This window comes from Vitis riparia, chromosome 1, assembly GCF_004353265.1.
Source record: "Vitis riparia cultivar Riparia Gloire de Montpellier isolate 1030 chromosome 1, EGFV_Vit.rip_1.0, whole genome shotgun sequence".
NCBI lineage: Eukaryota > Viridiplantae > Streptophyta > Magnoliopsida > Vitales > Vitaceae > Vitis > Vitis riparia.
This window is the reverse complement of record NC_048431.1, coordinates 524353-542184: the sequence shown is the minus strand read 5'-3', so window position 1 is coordinate 542184 and position 17832 is coordinate 524353. Positions and strand designations below refer to the sequence as shown.

At 37.8% G+C, this 17832-nt stretch overlaps 4 protein-coding genes across 5 annotated transcripts; 1 reads left to right on the top strand and 3 right to left on the bottom strand.

The window, feature by feature from the left end:
* Window positions 1-1130: 1130 nt before the first annotated feature.
* On the bottom strand, window positions 1131-4781 carry LOC117915675 (40S ribosomal protein S19-1-like). Its single transcript, XM_034831341.1, has 4 exons — window positions 4618-4781; window positions 2443-2533; window positions 2154-2343; window positions 1131-1427 (listed from the first exon to the last, which is right to left on the bottom strand). Exons 1-4 carry the CDS (start codon window positions 4708-4710, stop codon window positions 1361-1363), a joined length of 441 nt encoding a protein of 146 aa, XP_034687232.1. The 5' UTR covers window positions 4711-4781; the 3' UTR covers window positions 1131-1360.
* A 2794-nt stretch (window positions 4782-7575) lies between these two features.
* LOC117928334 (putative SNAP25 homologous protein SNAP30) lies at window positions 7576-10359 on the top strand. 2 transcript variants are annotated; one of them, XM_034848257.1, is made up of 6 exons: window positions 7576-7758; window positions 8431-8967; window positions 9466-9556; window positions 9657-9787; window positions 9888-9985; window positions 10079-10359. In XM_034848257.1, the coding sequence occupies exons 2-6, from the start codon at window positions 8545-8547 to the stop codon at window positions 10176-10178; spliced, it is 843 nt and encodes a 280-aa protein (XP_034704148.1). In that variant the 5' UTR covers window positions 7576-7758; window positions 8431-8544; the 3' UTR covers window positions 10179-10359. The 2 variants fall into 2 exon arrangements, with proteins under 2 accessions (XP_034704148.1, XP_034704199.1); XM_034848308.1 differs by having other exon boundaries at window positions 7576-7776.
* Window positions 10360-10564: 205 nt separating this feature from the next.
* Window positions 10565-13431, bottom strand: LOC117928246 (pentatricopeptide repeat-containing protein At1g08070, chloroplastic). The gene has a single exon (XM_034848186.1). It carries the CDS (start codon window positions 13395-13397, stop codon window positions 11136-11138), a length of 2262 nt encoding a protein of 753 aa, XP_034704077.1. The 5' UTR covers window positions 13398-13431; the 3' UTR covers window positions 10565-11135.
* A 499-nt stretch (window positions 13432-13930) lies between these two features.
* Window positions 13931-17524, bottom strand: LOC117919805 (probable inactive purple acid phosphatase 2). Its single transcript, XM_034837067.1, has 2 exons — window positions 16739-17524; window positions 13931-15461 (listed from the first exon to the last, which is right to left on the bottom strand). The coding sequence occupies exons 1-2, from the start codon at window positions 17429-17431 to the stop codon at window positions 14196-14198; spliced, it is 1959 nt and encodes a 652-aa protein (XP_034692958.1). The 5' UTR covers window positions 17432-17524; the 3' UTR covers window positions 13931-14195.
* Window positions 17525-17832: the final 308 nt, after the last annotated feature.

The following is a 17832-nucleotide window of genomic DNA, read 5'->3' as shown; positions in this document are numbered from 1 at the left end:
TATGCAGGAGTGGGGTGGTGATGAATCTTTATAAAATTGGAGCAAACGTGACATACACTAAAAGTTGAATTCAATTATCATTATTATTATTATAAATCAAATGATAATACATTTGACTCATACGAGAACTCCAAATTTTGCTTTGAAAGCCTCCTCTTAACCTTCTCACTTACTTGTAGTGTAGCCTTATTTATTTTAATTCCCCTTTCTTCCTTCATTTTCAATATATAACAACTTTATTTGTGAGATATTGTTTAACTTCTGCCTTAAATATAGGAAATAAATAAAAATAATATTTTAAATTGAATTGGCCCCAATATTGAATGTTGGCCTGAGGAACCTGGAGGGAGTATTAATTTATTCTGCTGATTCCACTTATGGCTACTTAATGGCTGTCATGTTATGAACTTCTCCTGTAATTCTTAAATGCATTTTTTTTTTTTTTTTGAAGATTAAATTCAATTGAATGCTACTCTGCACTACGTAAGAAAGCATTCTAAGTTTCTGAAATTCATAAATTGAAGTCCAGAAATTTTAAATGACAACAATCCTATTTTTAGGATTTATTGGAGAGTAATTCTTATGAATCGGTTTTTGTTGTTCATGGCGTTTGATAGCAGCTTTATCAAAATAAATATTTTTATGAAGAATAAATTGCTTCAATTAATAACTTCTCTATCAAAAATGCTTTTATGGAGAATAGATATAAATCAAAATACTGTTTCTAAAATAAAATTTTATTTGAAAATTTAGAATATTTTTATGTTTTCAAATATTTTCTAAAAATAACTTTTATTTTCAATCATCTATATTTTCAAAATAATTATCAAATGACTATATATATTGTTTTCTTTCTCTATCAGGAACAAAAAAATTCTCTAAACATAACCTTAGTATCAATCATTAGATTTTAATATAAAATTTCATATCCAATAATACTTTTCATGCTCCTAATTACAATCTTTTAGCTTTGGTCACACTCTTCACATTCCAGCTTATATGAGATTGATTATTGGTTATAAGAATATCTCAAGAGTGAAACAACTCGAATAATAAGGCATAAATAACAAGCTATTTGTAAAAATAGGATGGGAAAACCAATTTTCATATTCAAGCAGTTGAATCAAATATTGTTCTTGAAAATAACTGAAAATAATTTTTACTGCTCGATTGTAAGATGGTTCATGTGAAATTCAACACTGCAAATATCAAATTCCAAGCCCTAGAACAAAACCTCATGTCCAGAAGAGGAAAAACACCAAACAAAAATCTTAGCTCAGGCTAGATCAGTTCAACCAAATTGGGAAACCTACAGCAACACAAAATTGTGGCACTGTGCCGTATGAAAGCCAACATTGGCTTAAAGAGCAACTACAATCCGTCCAGCAACTTGGTCGAGATCCCGCTGGCCACTGGATGTGATTCTCCTTCCACTGGTGCACCAAAAAGAGATGGTCAACACGAAGAAATAATAAACAATTACGAGATTACTTCAAAACCGGATGGTTCAAATCATGTTTCGGTGAAATTAATCCTCATGGCACTACTTCATCTCACTTCCAGGCTGAGCCATGAACAAGCAAAACGCGGAGGAGCCTAGGGGGGTGGATCACTTGATAGTTACAGCTACTTAATGACTTACAGAGCTAGCCATGAACGATCAACCCAGCAGGAACCCATGAAGGTGGATCACTAAAGACACACACCTTCCCTCTTAATACTCTTGGGGTTACTGACAATGTTTAATAAGTGGGCCAGTGGTTAGGAATGTCATAGTCATACAACACTAGAGCAAACCAAACCAAGTTGATTTTACCATTGGGGTCACACCTGTCCACTCAAAATTCAGTCAAGTGTGGATTACACGGTTTGACCAGTTTAGATCTTAAATGGTCCAGTAAAGTAACTAAACCATATTGGTGGCCAGCTGACCCATCTAATGACTAAGCAATTCTTTCAAACTGAAGTTTTGAACCTTTCTTCTGGAAGGGAGAGACCGGAGAAATTAGCTGTTTATATGGCAATTTAATAGTCACATTACTGTCAGCAAAAAGGCAAGATTATAATGAAGAGGGGAAAAAAAATCCCACTTACATTTCACAGGAGGAATGGGAAATTCAGAAAAAATAAACAAACAAATAAAGGAAACTCACCTTCCACCCCTGGGGTCATTTTCAATAATGTTCATCTTCTCCAACTGTTGGAGTATGTGGCGAGCAATGGAACCACTGCTCTTACAGAAGTGGGGTGGGCGACTTCCATTCCTCTTGCTCCCACCATAAATTCTTCGGAAGCCACCAACTCCTAGACCCTGCCTCAAATAAATTTTCCTTGCCATTGAAGCTGGAATCATATTGAGAGGAATAGGTCAGAAGGAAACATTTGCAGGCCCACATGTCAGCATACACATGCAGAGGAGGGAGAAAGAGAGATGAAACATACCAGCTCTTACATAGTACCAATCAGGATCATATGGAGCAAGCTCCTTGAACGTAGCAGTCTTCACAATATCAGTCCAGTGAGGAAGCTCTATCTGCTCAAAGGCAGTTGGTTAGGCATAACAATGAAGCAATAAAGAGGATGGTTGGCAAAATTGAATGGTAAATGAAACATCATACTCCCAAAGAACTACATTGTAAAATTTAACATGTATACAGCATTTTCATAATTCCTCATCCATTTTAACCAAGTAACTTATCTTTGAATAGTATTGACTTCAAATATATCCTTCCACTTTCAAAGAAAGAAAATGATGATATCATTATAGATCCGGTACAAATAAACCATCAGCATTTAATATGCCAATAACCATTTTTAAGATGGAAGTCTATAGAATTTTGAATGTACAGAATGTTACTCGAATAGAGTCCCAGCTGTTGGAACAAAACAATTTTAGTCAATAAGTTGGATAAGCCAACCAAATGCAATCAAGTGGAACAAAGCTTATTCCTTTCTTTATTTTCTTTTAAGTTCTGGAATTCATAGGCATTTGTAAACTTCGGTGACACCTGTGGAGACAGAACACTCCTGCTTGTAAACTTCGGTGAGTCTAAAGTGTTCTCACTAGAGATCCTTGAAGGTCTAAGCATGCTCTGTTACAAAATGATACGACTTCCCTATGTTTTCTTATTTAATTGATTAACCTTCCCAAGAAGTCAGCAAGCTAACCATCTGTATTCACAACACCAGTGGCAGAGCTAGAAAAGAAACTTAGAGGGAGCATGATATGAAATTTGTTTCAGGGGGCAAAATAACATCCAAATGTTTGTATACCCTAATGAAAGTTGTCCATTACAACTCAAAATCTTAGGTGAAAGGATCAAGTCCCTCCTCTTACATACTTTTTTCCCAAATTTCAGGGGGGGATTTGCCCCAGCTGGGCACAAGGTGGATCTGCCCCTGCACAACACACACACGCACACACAGTACAACTAAACATCCTCAATCTTCTAATTCAATACCTAGATACAAAAGCAACACAAAATCTGGATGAAGGCTTCTCTGCTTTTGCCATGGCTTGTTGTCACCTATTCATAGGCTACACCGACAACTACCAGGCTGTTTCCACGCATCTGTAATTCTCACCAGAATCTATATGATCAGCCTTCAGAAATGGCCATCCTCAAACTGTTGCTTTTGCAAAAGAGTTGTACCAAAACTAATAGTTGATTGTATTAGTTTTGCTTTAGAAAAAAGCAAGAAATGTATGGATCATGTTGCACCTATCCCTAGTGGAGGTTGTCCAAGTCTATCTTGCCACTTTTGCAACTGCAGCTGTCTGCTAACTGTCCCTTTGATTTCTCAGGCATCACCCTGCGCCATGCCACTGCATTGCAACCCCAACCCAACAAATGTCCACTTGGACCAATCTCTCGATGACTTGAGAGAGATATAAGCCCAATGTATGGCACCTTCGCAGGCTAAAATGTTGCTACTGGTACCCATGTCAAGGCCACATGAAGAATGGTGCCAGGCTCCATTCCATCTCAGTCAATTGGTAAAAGCATTAGCCATCATATTCCACACCCCGCCTAGTGCATAGGCCAGAATGTTTACCATCGCACACCCCTAATTTCATTCCATAGACACATCCAAAGGGTCATCAAAATTTCTTCATCAAGCGGCTAATGCCACAACAACCAACATGCTCCCATCCCACCCTTGTCTAAACCCTCAGAAACATTGCCTTGGAAAACAATTATAAGGGCATACACGCTCAAATCCAATCAACCCATACTTCTTCATAGGAAAAGAAAACTCATTATAGGCCAGCAACTACATAAACAACCCAAACAATTATAAGGGTATACACACTCAAATCCAATCAACCCATACTTCCTCATAGAAAAACAAAAGTCACTATAGGCCCGCAACTACATAAACAACCCAATCAAGAATTCCAGCCATCCACCCATTTTGATCAAATAACTCCATTCTACAAAACAATGATCTCTCGGACCATGACAAACAACTGTAAACCTCCAATTTCAAACAATCACCATGCTACTGCTTACTAAACCTATTTAAACGTGGAAAAAGAACATTTTGACGGAAAAAGGAAAGATCTTAGACATCAAATCCGAGCAAAACTAACAAAAGCGAAGCAATGAATGGTACCTTCCCAGATCGCTTGAGGTGAGAAGAATAGGCCTTGACGAACTCGTGAGGAGAAACGTCTTTCACAGTTCTTGCGGCTTTCGCAGTCTCCATGGCTGCAAATGGAAGCTTCGCTCAACCAACCGCAATCGGAGACTCTGAACTAGGGTTTCCGTCTCTAGGGTTTTTCCGCTGCCATGTGGAACCATTTTATATGGTGTTCATTCTTTCCTAACGAGTCCCGCTTAACCCGACCCGTTTCGGGGGCAACCCTCACATGGATGCCAATTGGCGGGTGATATCCGAATACTGATTGAACCAATAAAATCGACCCAACAACCCATTCGAATCGATTTATTTTATATTTTTAACAATTTTAGTTGTCTAAAGCAAAATTAGACTCGCCCCTGCAAAGTTGTCTAACATACTATGAGTATTGATCGTATTAATTTGGTGCATAATATTTAATTATGAGTCTTTTGGTTTTGACCTAAATTAATAAAAAAAAAATATAACAATCTTTGTTTTTAAACAGAAAAAAAAAAAATCAAACCATATCAAAATAAAGTAATTACACTTAGATTAGTTATTCCTATTATTAATAAGCTAAATTAGTTAAAGATGAGTTAAACATTTTGTTTTATACATCATCAATCCAATCTATGCACTTCAATGAGGCTTTTTGCTTCAAAGGTTCAAATGTAATTAGTGACATATCGATTAAATACGTGGTAGAACATGACAATGCAAAATGAGTGAAATTCAATATTGAAATTTTGATTGACAAATTGATTGAAAATGGAAAATATATAACGAGTGCTTGAAAGTGTTCCTTGTATGAGAATGAGGTGGGTTCGGAACGTGGGGATAAGTGGGTTTAACAAAAATTAAGAGCAAAATATAAAGAAATGAAATCTAAGATGGACTTAGGTATAAAAAGCAATGTGACCATTATCGAGATACTTGTTTGATAAAATGGAATGACAGAAAAGATTAGAATGAGAGAGAAAGAGAAACAAGCAAACTAATGCTTTTGTTCTTATTTCTTAGAAGAAAAATTACATTACGCTTCTGTAATTTATATATGTGTTTAAGTAGTTGTTGATGCGTATAACTAACTTAAGGGATTAGTTTTAACATAAGTGATCAATTGAAACTAACTGAAATCGAAAACTAACTCAACTGAGTTCATTAACAACCCCTCTCAAACTCAGGGAGGACTTAACCTAACATTGAGTTTGGCATGCATGGTGAGGAATCTAGAGTTAGGAATTATCTTAGTGAAAACATTTGCTAGTTGATCAGTAGAAAGAACATGATGGATGTGGATTTGTTTTTGAAGAACTTTTTCTCGAACAAAATAAAATCAATCTTGATATGCTTAGTCTGAGCATGAAGAACATGATTAGTTGAGAGGTACACTATGTTAAGGTTGTCACACCAGATGACCAGAGTTGTGGAGGAAGATATGTTTAATTCTTTGAGGAGAGACTGCAACTAATAAATTTCAACAACTAAGGTAGCTACACTATGATATTCTACCTCGGTGGAAGATTTAGAGACTATATGTTGCTTTCAAAAGTGTCAGGAAACCAAGTTTGGACCAAGAAAAATGTAGTATCCTGATGTGGAGTGGTGATCATCAACATCTATGCCCAATTAGCATCACAAAACCTTGTTAAGTTGAGGTGTGAGTTGGAGCTACATTGGAGATGGAATCTATGGTGAAGGGTATCAGCTAGATAGCGTAGGATTCTCTTGACAGCTAGGGATGAAAATATCGTTAATCATGAATATATTGGTATTTCGATTTTAAAAATATATCGAATATATCATAGATATATCGTCGGATATTTTGATACAAAATATCGATGGGTCTAAAATTAACCAAAATTTATGAAAATATTAAGAAAAATTCTAAAAATGATATAATAAATAATAATAAACATTTTAAAGTTGTTTTATATATATAAAAAAAATTATATATGCATATGATATAATTAATTATATTTGATAATAATATCGTACACGTTGATAAAAAAATATAAATTTTATAAATTTATATTTATTATTAAATTACATAAAATATTATTTGATAATAATATTGTGATATTTGATTATGATATATTTAATATTAAAATTATGATTCATTTTAATTTAATTGTATTAAATGATATAAAATAAATAATGATATATGAATAAATTTTTTAATTTTTTAATTTTTAATATTTAATTTATATATAAATTATATAAAAAAATTGTTAAGAAAATTATCACAATATTTTTTTATATTTTTAGTGATGAATTAAATGAAATTTAAAAATAAAAGAATTAGAATTAATTTGTTTATTAAAATATTTTTTTTTAATATTTTGTTTTTACGTAAGGTTTTAGTATATGTTTATTATGGCGAATACAATATAATGAGGTAGTAACGTAGTCCGGTGATGAGCCCAAAGTTGAGTTTGCTTGTTTTGGCCTACAAGTCACAACGCATGCAACAAGCCAAAATTGCTGAAAAATCCTGAATTCGTGGAAATATCGTCCCAATATTTCTATGGTGGCTGCCGATAAACCGATATTTTGGGGACATAATATATCTAGAAATTTTCAACCAGTAAGAGGAGCTTGCATGAATTGGTCATGTTTAGATTTATTGACAATGTACATCAATTTTTAAATTTAGACGGTTAAAAGTATAGGTAAAATTTAGATCATTATATGAACATACAAATATATGATATTAGAATATACAGATGGCACCACCTTAGTGGTGGTGCTTTTTCCATAAGTAAAAAATAATGGTACTCTTGGTGGGACTTTTTTTGTCTTTTTGTTTGAAACTAATTTTATTTGCGGAAAACTGATTAAAATTTTTTATTTTTTTTATTTTTTTTATAATAAAAACAAAATAAATTTGAAATGAAGGAACCCAACGGTCTAAAAATGGCGTGTTGGGGATCTCTCTGCTTTTCCGCGGCGCCTTCCATCTGTTCGATTTGTCTTGGAAGAGAGCAAGGTCTTAAAGAAAAAACCTCTCTCTTTCTCTCTCCGCTCCCCATATCTCAAGTTTCATACACAGACATAGAATATGTGTATGAAACTTTCGTTCAATACCTCCAATTTTCAGTTTCTTTTCCTCTTATTTGCTTCAGATTCCAGGTACCCCATTTGTTATATGTATGTAAAATCTCTCTTTGTTGGGCTTATTTTGATGTTGCTTCCTCATCTTAAGTTCCTGTTGGGTTTCTCTGATTTGAAATTTCTGTTACCAATCAACTTTTTGTCTGTTTGGCTCAGTTCTTCCATTTATATCCTGTTTTGTTTTGGCTTGGTTTCCAAGAATGAAGAAGAAGAAGAAAAGGAAAACCCACATCAAATCGAACCCATACATGTATATTTGTCTTTAGTTTGGGCAAATCATGAAATAGAGTTGAGGAATGCACCCCTTATGTGGAATTTTTTTTTTCAGCATTGGGTTTTATTTTATTGGTTTCATGAAATGTCTAAATGTTGAAGAACCCTATTCTGTTTGGTTGGTGGGAAATTGAAGGAAGGAAAGGGAACTTGCCATTTCAAGTCTGACCTTACTTGGAGATGCCTTATTTTTCAGTTTCTTTCCCGCAATTTCTCAGCCATCTGGACAATATTTTTTTTTTTTTGTCCTACATTTTCTCAACACCCAAATGCAGGATTGGGAGTTTCAAATTCATGTGGAATTTTGCTTTCATGGGGTTCCTTGCTTGATTTCACTTCTAATTTGTTTCTCATTGTTGCTTATCACTTTTTTGATTGCTTAACCTTCATTATTATTAATTAATCACTCCTTTTCAGGTGCCATTGTTGAATCTTCATTATTCGAGTGGATTCCACCTTCATCAGTTGTGCCCCTCTTGGAGTGTAAACCAAATAATTATTCATCTTATTTCTGCTAATTAGCTCATTCCAATGATGTTCGGGTTTATGAAATCTCCCATGAATAAAGTTTTTAAGCACAATGCAGTTGACCCAGGACCAGGACCTTCTAACCCTTTTGATTCTGATACTGAAAATGATTCCAAGCAAATCCATAGAGACTCAAAACGAGCTGCTTCTGAGCCTACACTCCCTGGACTAAACTTCAACATTGAGGACCAGTACAAGAACGATTTTCGCGACTCGGGAGGGCTAGAGAACCAGAGTGTGCAGGAGCTGGAGAATTATGCTGCATACAAGGCTAAGGAGACTACCAAGACTGTCAACAACTGCCTGAAGATAGCTGAGGACATTAGGGAGGATGCTACCAATACCCTTGCCACTTTGCATCAGCAGGGTGAGCAAATCACCAGGACCCATATGATGGCTGCTGATATGGATAAGGATTTGAGCAAGGTATTCCCATTTTTGCTTATGAATCCATTTCAATTGTTGTGGGAATATGTGTGTATGCAATTATGGGATGATGACCAGTATTGTTATAGCTTTTAGACCTGTATCCACTTTCATTTATTCTGTTCATCTAGGGGAGGAAACCTTGGGCTGAGGACTGGAAATCTTAAAGCTTTTGTTCTTGGAAGTGCCAATGCAGTCTCTGATTGAAGTCATGGAGTTGGTGAATTTTCCCTTTTGGTGTAGGCTTGGGGTAGAATAAATAATTTGGTCACAGACTAAGGATTTCTAGACCATAACTTCTGATGAGTTTTGGAAAAAGGAAGGGTGGGAAGAAGCTGGCTTACTAGGACTTGGGGTGTCCGTCATCTAAGAAATGATCTCTGGCATGGTTTTGCTGGTCAAATTTTCACAATAATATCAGTTTTCTTTTGATGCTCTGGTTTTCTTTTAACTGAAGTTTACTGGTGATGCATGTTTGTCCATGGTTGTTAATTTCAGGGTGAGAAGCTTTTGGGCAACCTTGGGGGCATGTTCTCCAGGACTTGGAAGCCAAAGAAATCCAAAGATATTACAGGGCCTCTTATCACAAGTAGTTATTCTTTTCTCAATGCAGTTGGTTGCCTCATTTATTCATATTTGATCTAGTAATCATGTTCATGTTTGATTTTCGATTATTTGTTGATTAACAGGTGAAGACTCCAAAGGAGGGCCAGCCAGCTTGGAGCAGAGGCAAAAGCTGGGCTTAGCCCCAGCACCGAAAGGACGGACAACTTCTCGAGCACCTGGTCCTGAACCAACAGCTGCCATGCAGCAAGTTGAGGTTTGTTTTTTCATTAATGATTAGGTATACCATCATTTTGGCACCATCTTCTTCCACATCTGATCTAACTATCCTTATCCATATGTGGTTATTGTACCAGGGAGAGATGTTGAAACAAGACGATGCCCTTTCTGACCTGAGTAATATCTTGGGGGACCTGAAGAATATGGCTGCTGACATGGGATCTGAACTTGATAGGTAACTTCTCTTCTTCTTACCCTCCTCCTCTACCAATTTTTCACTTTCAGTTTTCTTTTTTATTAGTTTTTTAACTAATTATTGTAAATGCAGACAAAATAAAGCTCTTGATCATCTCAGTGATGATGTTGATGAGCTAAATGCTCGTGTGAAAGGTGCCAATCAGCGCGCACGACGACTACTTGCAAAGTGAAGGAACATTGGTTTGATTGACATACCAACCTTCTGAATTTGACCTTGTATTCATCTGTTTTTCTCCAGCTCCTTGATGGCTTTCTTTTGACAGAATTTTTTGACCTTGTATTCATCTCGTTGGTTGTTTTCCATTTGTATACATACATGCAATAATGAATTGTCAATCCTCCTGTTTTTCATTTGCTTCTTCTTCCATCTCTGGCATACTCTTGAACTTCAATGATGACTGAGGCTCTTGAAGCTCAAACACTCAAGTCTCTTCCAAGCTCTGAGCCCTATCTCAACTCTGAGGCCTAATCTCCAAGTCTATAGCTCAGTTTTACTTAGTTGATTTATAAGATCCAATACAAGTTTCATATTTCACATTATTGGGTTATGGATATGTTAGGCATCAGATCAGTTTCTTTCATTTTCTTGATATTAGGAAAATTTACATATCCCAATCTACCATGTTGCGCATCACATGAAGCTAATCAAGTAACCAAAATAGAAAGTTGTGTTTTAATATCTGCTACATCCATGAAAACCCCTAATCACAGAAAACCTTTCCAGTAATATCTCAGTTTGTTTTTCAAGTAGGAACTGACTAGGTTTGGACGAAATATCTGGCTCATGGTGTTCATCCAAGATTTGGGAAGAAACTCTCACCCCACCAACCATTAGCAGTGGCCTCATGTGCCTGGTAGCTCCAGAGTCTACCTCCAAGTCTTTCACAGTAAGACCATGTCTCAAGGATGACTGCAACAATCATCTCAAACTACTAAGCAGCAAGCTGCACAAGCTCATTCCACTCAGAATTTTGCGATCTTTCCATCATCCAACTGTTACCCAAGGATTAAGCTTCACTGTTGCTTTCTCTTTGTTGTGATGCACCTTTTCTTGATCAATCCATATGATTGGATTTCTCTAGAAAATAGTCTGGGAAGTTATTATTCCTTCTGTAAGCAACCAAGTTTCACCAATAGTCCATACATGAACAAGAACCATCTTTGAAATGGTGAAAACGGTTCCGATCTCTAGCAATAATCTCTCTGTTGAATATCTTGCTTATCAGCTTTATTGCTGAATGACAATTTCCACATACACGAAGATTCTTCACTATCCTGATAGTAGTCTCTGGCTTTGTACTAATCAGCCCAAAGGCAATGGCCAACTTCTCACTATGATGACTCAAGGACCCTTCTTTCCACTCCTCATCCATGTCATAGAGCACCTCAGATGTATCAGGCACATGCCCGGCTTTCTCCAAAAGCTGATCTATTTCATCCAACATCTTATATATGTCTTGGCTCTGTTCATGTACTTTGTCACCAACAAGAAACTCGTGAACAACACTATCCACCTCAATTGAGCTACATCCAGGGACCTTCTTCATCCCCTTATCGTTCAGCTTGGTTCTTATTCTTGCTACATCATCCCATCTACCAGCGGTTGCATAAATGTTTGATAAAAGCACATACGCCCCAGGGTTTTCAGGCTCTAATTCAAAAAGGTGTTTAGCAGCAAATTCCCCCAACTCTACATTTCCATGGACCCTGCAAGCTCCAAGTAGAGAACCCCATATAGCACCATCTGGCTTCATCTCCATGTTCTTCATCAGGGCTTCTGCTTCATCAAATAGCCCTGCTCGGCCTAGTAGATCTATCATACAGCCATAGTGTTGCAGTTTTGGTGAAATGTCATAATCTTCAACCATTGAGCTAAAACATTGACGACCGAGTTCTACCAAACCAGCATGGCTGCAAGCTGATAAAACCCCAACAAAAGTGATATCATCTGGTTCAAATCCTTCATCTCTCATTTGTCTGAAAAGCTCAAGGGCCATATTTGCATGCCCATGCATAGCTAGTCCTGATATCATTGCATTCCAAGAACCCAAGCTTTTAGGTTTCATACCAGCAAAGACTTGTTTTGCAGCCTCTATATTTCCACATTTTGCATACATATCGATGAGACTCGTCCAAAGGGAGGTATTGGTTAAACCTACAAATTTTTTGTCTATATAAGCATGAATCCATTTACCAAGATCAAGAGCACCCAAGTAAGCACAAGCAGGAAGAATGTTTACGAAAGTGACATCATTAGGCTCTACATTTGATTGCTGCATTTTCCGAAAGAGAGCCAAGGCCTCTTTATAGCTGTTCATATGAGAATAACCACCTATCATAACATTCCAGGAGATTATATCCTTTTCACATATCCCCTCAAACAAATCCCTAGCTTTGTCCAAATCACCACACTTTGAGTACATGTCAATAAGAGCGTTAACAAGACGAAGATTCGAACCAAGTCCATGGTCTTCAATCCAAGACCGAACCCAATTGCCCAATTCAAGAGAACCAGACTGAGCACAAGCTGAAAGGACAGTTACCATTGTGCTCTCATTTGGTGCAACATTGGCTCTTTTCATCTCTTGAAAGAACGCCAATGCCTCTTCAAATCGACCACTTTGGGCATACCCAGCAATCATAGCATTCCAAGACACTGCATCTCTCACTGGAATTTCTTCAAAAAGCCGTCTTGCATCATCCAAACAACCCCGCAAAGTATAACCCGTGATCAGGGCAGTAAAAGAAACCGCATCCCGAAGAGAACTCTTACTGAAAACCAATTCAGCATAGCCCAATTCACCATTCTGGGCATACATATTAATGAGTGAAGTATGCACAAAGGGATCAGACTCAAGTCCAAGCTTCAAAACATGGCCATGGATCTGTTTCCCTTCTTGGGTAGCTCCAACTTTTGCACAAGACTTCAACAGGAAAGGAAAAGTATAAGAATTGGGTTCAACCCCACACAAAAGCATACGAACATAGAAATCTATGGCACCCACTGGGGAGGAGCTCAATGAGTTCCCACGAATCATGGTGTTCCAAATGAACTGATTGGGCTGCTCAATGGACTCAAATAGTAACAGAGCATAGGAAAGGTTGCCAAATGGAGAAATGGCACAAAACTCAATGAGCTTGCTTAAGGCGAATTGGGTATTGTGGAGACCAGTCTTAATGATTTGGGAGTGGATTTGCTTGAGGTTTTGAAAGCTCTTGCAAGTGGAGAGAAGAGTGAGAGACGGGTGGTTTTGGAGAAGTTTGTATGGAGGATCTGAGGTGGGTTGGAAATGGAGGGTTGGGGGTGGCATGACAAGTGAAGGTGAACAGGATGCCAACGCCATTTTTATTATAAACGTAAGTATGGAATACCCCAAATCCAATTTCATTCAAAGATGAAGAAGATGAGCTCACCTGAGCATGCGAAGCCTGATCCTTATCCCTGACCAGTTAACCAGGTCCCCACAAAAAATATCTTTGATATAATCATATAATTCGTGTTCCTGGTCAAAATTACAGTCAAATTGAGTAACGTTTTTACAGTCAAATTGAGTAGTGTTTTTTCGATGATGTTCACTTCCTAGAATATCTCATGAGTACTTTACTATCAGGGAAAAAAAATCACTTCTTAAAAGTCGTCCATGTACAGGATAGAAACAAATCAGGATATCAGATTTTTCCTGGAAGGATGCAAGAGTAGCAGTACAGTTTCAACACTCCTCAGCCATGGAGCAAACCTTTTCATCGAACAATGACAAGAAGAATATTACTAAAGAAATAATTATTTAGAAATTCCAGGCTTGTTTTCCATATGGGGTATTGAAGATTGAAGCATTGTTTATAACAGCTGAAACAGGATAAAAAGAGAGGTGAAGGACAAATGTACCTTGAAACTCGTACATGTTTCTTTAAAGACAGATCATATAAAAATACTTTCTTTCACATTAAAACAGCTATAAAATGCATATTTACACAGATCCTGAAGGGTTTATATGACATCATACAGCAAATTAATAAGGGCCCTGGGGCCTATCCCATCTGCCTAGAATTGCCGTGTAGAGTTATTCCAACATTTAAGACAGTTACATTTCACAACATTTACTTGGATATGGAGATTTAAAATGTAATAGAAGCTAGGAAATCTGAGGGCCTTTGTTTGACAATTTGCTGCAATGCTGATCAGGAGTTCAGCTATCTTCGATCTTCACTGGAGTCCAGTTCTTTCTCAAGGCAGCTTCTCTCCTGGCATGTGATACGAACCCAATAACATAGCCCATAAAAGCCCCCAGCACCAAGATACTTGCCCCCTTAACATACCATGAAAATGTGTACTCTGCCACCTCAACTCTGGGTTGAGCATCATCCTCTCCAACACCACTGAGAACTTGTCCAGATGCCAGAATCTCAACAGTATCATGCACCTCACCATCATGGTTTCCTACATAAGAAAGAGTAAGCTTCTCTTTGGTGGCAACCAACCTAGTGTACCCAAACTCACCCCCACGGTACAATGACCATTTAGGTTGTGGGTAGACAGGGTCCTTCGGGTGGTCTGGTCTTGGTTCCCATGTGGGCTGCCAGTCTTGCCCTGCCATCCCAATCACGATATGAACAGGCAATCCCCCCAGGTATTCCCCATTCAATCCCATGTTTCCACAAGTGAAGTTATTTATTGGGCAAAACCTCTCATATCTGTGGACATGACCCCAGAGTGCAAGGGTCACATTGTTCTTCACAAAAAGAGGTTCCAAATACTTGAGCATCCTCTCCCTCACCGGGGCATCTCTAAGTTCATTGCTTGTTGTGTACATTGGTCTGTGCCCTTGGACAACCACAAAAGGGGTTTTTTTCCGATCAACTGACTCCAAATCCTGCTTTATAAAGTCATATTGGCTGCTCCCTGGAAGGAAATTGGTCTCAGTTGATATGTACACAAAATGCACTGCCTTCGTATCAAATGAGTAGAAGAGGTTTCGAGTGGCTGGGGCACGGGTTCCAGTTAGTTCTGAAGAGTTTCCAGGCATTTTGAACTTAAGGCTGTAGGGCACTCCACATTCACCGCCACCATCTGTTCCATAAACTGTGGAGGACCAATCAGGTTTCCAAGGCTGCAATGGCCAATCATATTCATGATTACCAATACACACATGGTATGGGAGTCTGGAGGCGATAGGTTCAACCTGAGTGAAAAAATTGTCCCACAACCATGAATAACCTCTAGCATAGCTAATATCTCCAATATGCGAGATGAAGGCAGGGTTGTCATCAAGAGCCTCAATGTCACGGAGGATCCATTTAACGGTTGACTCGCTTTCCTCTTGTGTACGAAGAAAGGTTGAGTATGGTGTTGCTGTCCCCATGTCACCAAATAGAAAAGCTATTGTTTTTTCAGAGTCCATATCCCGTGACATAAAGTTGTGAATTGCGCTCCAACCTCCTGAATCACTTCCAACCTATCAAGAAACCCATCAGTATTCCTAATGGTGGATAAGAAAGCTGACAGGATATGTACTACGTGCAACAGTGGATTAATATCTAAAAGAAAATGCATGATGCTCACAAATATATCAAATATGCCATGGTTGAAGTAAACCAGAGAAAACTTGTATGATATATATATATTTATTTCCAATTAAGCAGTGTTCACGAATCAATGAGCTGAAAAGGGCATGGCCTCTAAAGAGTGTTGTTTATAAACAATATAGCTTATGATGAGATGGGACACAATGGCAATTCATAAAGGTGATATTAGGCATGGAATAAGCTCTGATAACAGTGAGCAGGCTCAATATCAGTTAATTATTTCCAAATCAAATAATAGAAACTAAAAGATAACTATAAATCATAAATGAGCAAAAGAAAACAACATTCGACATTAAAGGTACAATTGTAGAAAACTTATGACATAAGATACAATACAAATCACCAATCAATCTCTCCTCTTAAGATACTTAAGATGCATAAATGATACTCAACAGAGTATATATGGTACATGATGTGACACATGGAATACTTTGGCTTTTGAGAAAAATCAAAATTGAAAATAAGCCACACACCAAAAATTTAATCGTTGAGGACTAGTTGGAACTTGGACTAGAAATTATGGTTAAAATGTCACAAAGTTTATTTTATGAATTCTACAATGAAAACTATGACATTTTAAATGCCATATTTTATCAAGCTGATTTCATCAAAACTTCTAATATTGATTTTTTTCATTCGTTTCGGTTGATATTTGATGATATTCACCTCTTTTAACCATACAATCTTTCAGAAAATTGGTCATACATCATCACGTGTTCCATTCTTATGTGCACACATGCTGTTATCTATGTAGTTTTCATTATGTAAAATTACTTACGACACATGACACGATATTAAAAAGGTTGATAGCTGTGTTTAAACCAACTCTATTATGTAGTAGAACAAACTGAACAGGAACTGGCAACCCGTTTTTATTTTGGAAAAATGAAGGGAAGCAAAGGAAAATGTTGAAAACGGTTTAAGCAAGTCTCTATTTTCAAAGTGAATCAAACAGAGAAAATCCAAGATTATCACTGAACCAGATCAACAAATCCAGCCAATTGAGATTGACAAGACAATTGCCAAATAATCAATGATGGGTTATCAAAAATTTCAATCCAATTGCAGCTAGCCAAATCAGAAACGATCAAACAGTTCAACAACACCAGAGATCAAAATTAATAAATCCGGAAAAAGCTCTACTGACCTTATAATAATATCTCTTCCCTTTCTTCAATTTCCTCATCACCGCATCTTGAATAAACCCCGGATCTCTCCACCCAACACTCTCATTCGCTGGCGAGTCACACATGTCCTCCCTCTCATACCTCCCCACCGCCGCCGTCACCACCCTGTGCATCGCGTCCCTGCTCAAGCCATACCTCACAGTCCTCACGCCCGCGTCCCCCGTCACGAACATCACCCGCATCTCATCCTCCCTATCCGTGTACGCCAAATGGATCTGCTCCGGCCCCCCGCCGCCCCCGAACCCCACCTCCCCGGACTCCGCCACCAGATGCGTTGTCCCCGGCAAGGGATTGTGGTCGTGGTCCATCCGGGTCGGGTCGACCTCGGACCGGGACCACCGGAATATCCGAAAAGAGTAGTTAGCACGGAGATTAACCAGGGGTAATCTGATCGAACCCGACCCAGATTCCCATGTGGGACATGACGACAGAAAAACATAGCCAATGAAGTTGTCGTGGGCAGAGGACGGCGGCGAGTAGATGCCGAGCCAGTCGAGGTCGGACGGGGAGTCGATCCCCGACCATTTGATTCGGATCGAGTCGCCCGATTTGGCTAAGGTTTTGGCGGTTAGGGTTATGGAGACTGGAGAAGAAGATGCGAGGAGAGGAGGAGCGAGGACGAAGAAGAGGCAGAAAGGTAATATTGGAAACATTTGGGGAGGATTTAGAGGAAATTTTGGGAATTTCCAAAGTTTTAAGCCCTGAGAAAGAAAAGCTTCCAAGTGACGGTCTGGACTCTGGTATATTCGTTACTTCATCCTATTCGAAAATACCGTTGGGTGTGACGCCAAAATAAGGAAACTTCATTTGAAAAATAAAAATAAATTTACTTTTTTAAAAACTGTTTTTATTTATTATTCTTAAGCAAGTTTCCCCCAAATGAAACATCAAAATCAAAATTTTCATTTGGTTGTTTTCAAAGTAACCTATTTCACTTATACAATAATTATTTAGGGTTTTAATCTACCCATAATTACTTGAATAATAAGATTAGAAGTAATTATGGGCTTACACAATAGATTTTCTATTCTAATAGGTTAATAGTTCATTCATA

Excerpts from the sequence above, each read along its gene's own strand:
- LOC117928246 (XM_034848186.1), bottom strand. The coding sequence starts at position 13,397 with ATGAAATTGGATTTGGGGTATTCCATACTTACGTTTATAATAAAAATG.
- LOC117928334 (XM_034848257.1), top strand. The coding sequence starts at position 8,545 with ATGATGTTCGGGTTTATGAAATCTCCCATGAATAAAGTTTTTAAGCAC. Across the intron at positions 9,788-9,887 it reads CTGCCATGCAGCAAGTTGAG|GGAGAGATGTTGAAACAAGA; the intron begins GTTTGTTTTTTC and ends TTATTGTACCAG. Across the intron at positions 9,986-10,078 it reads ATGGGATCTGAACTTGATAG|ACAAAATAAAGCTCTTGATC; the intron begins GTAACTTCTCTT and ends TTGTAAATGCAG.
- LOC117919805 (XM_034837067.1), bottom strand. The coding sequence starts at position 17,431 with ATGTTTCCAATATTACCTTTCTGCCTCTTCTTCGTCCTCGCTCCTCCT. Across the intron at positions 15,462-16,738 it reads GGAAGAGATATTATTATAAG|GTTGGAAGTGATTCAGGAGG; the intron begins GTCAGTAGAGCT and ends GTTTCTTGATAG.
- LOC117915675 (XM_034831341.1), bottom strand. The coding sequence starts at position 4,710 with ATGGAGACTGCGAAAGCCGCAAGAACTGTGAAAGACGTTTCTCCTCAC. Across the intron at positions 2,534-4,617 it reads ACCTCAAGCGATCTGGGAAG|ATAGAGCTTCCTCACTGGAC; the intron begins GTACCATTCATT and ends GCCTTTGAGCAG. Across the intron at positions 2,344-2,442 it reads TTGGTACTATGTAAGAGCTG|CTTCAATGGCAAGGAAAATT; the intron begins GTATGTTTCATC and ends ATATGATTCCAG.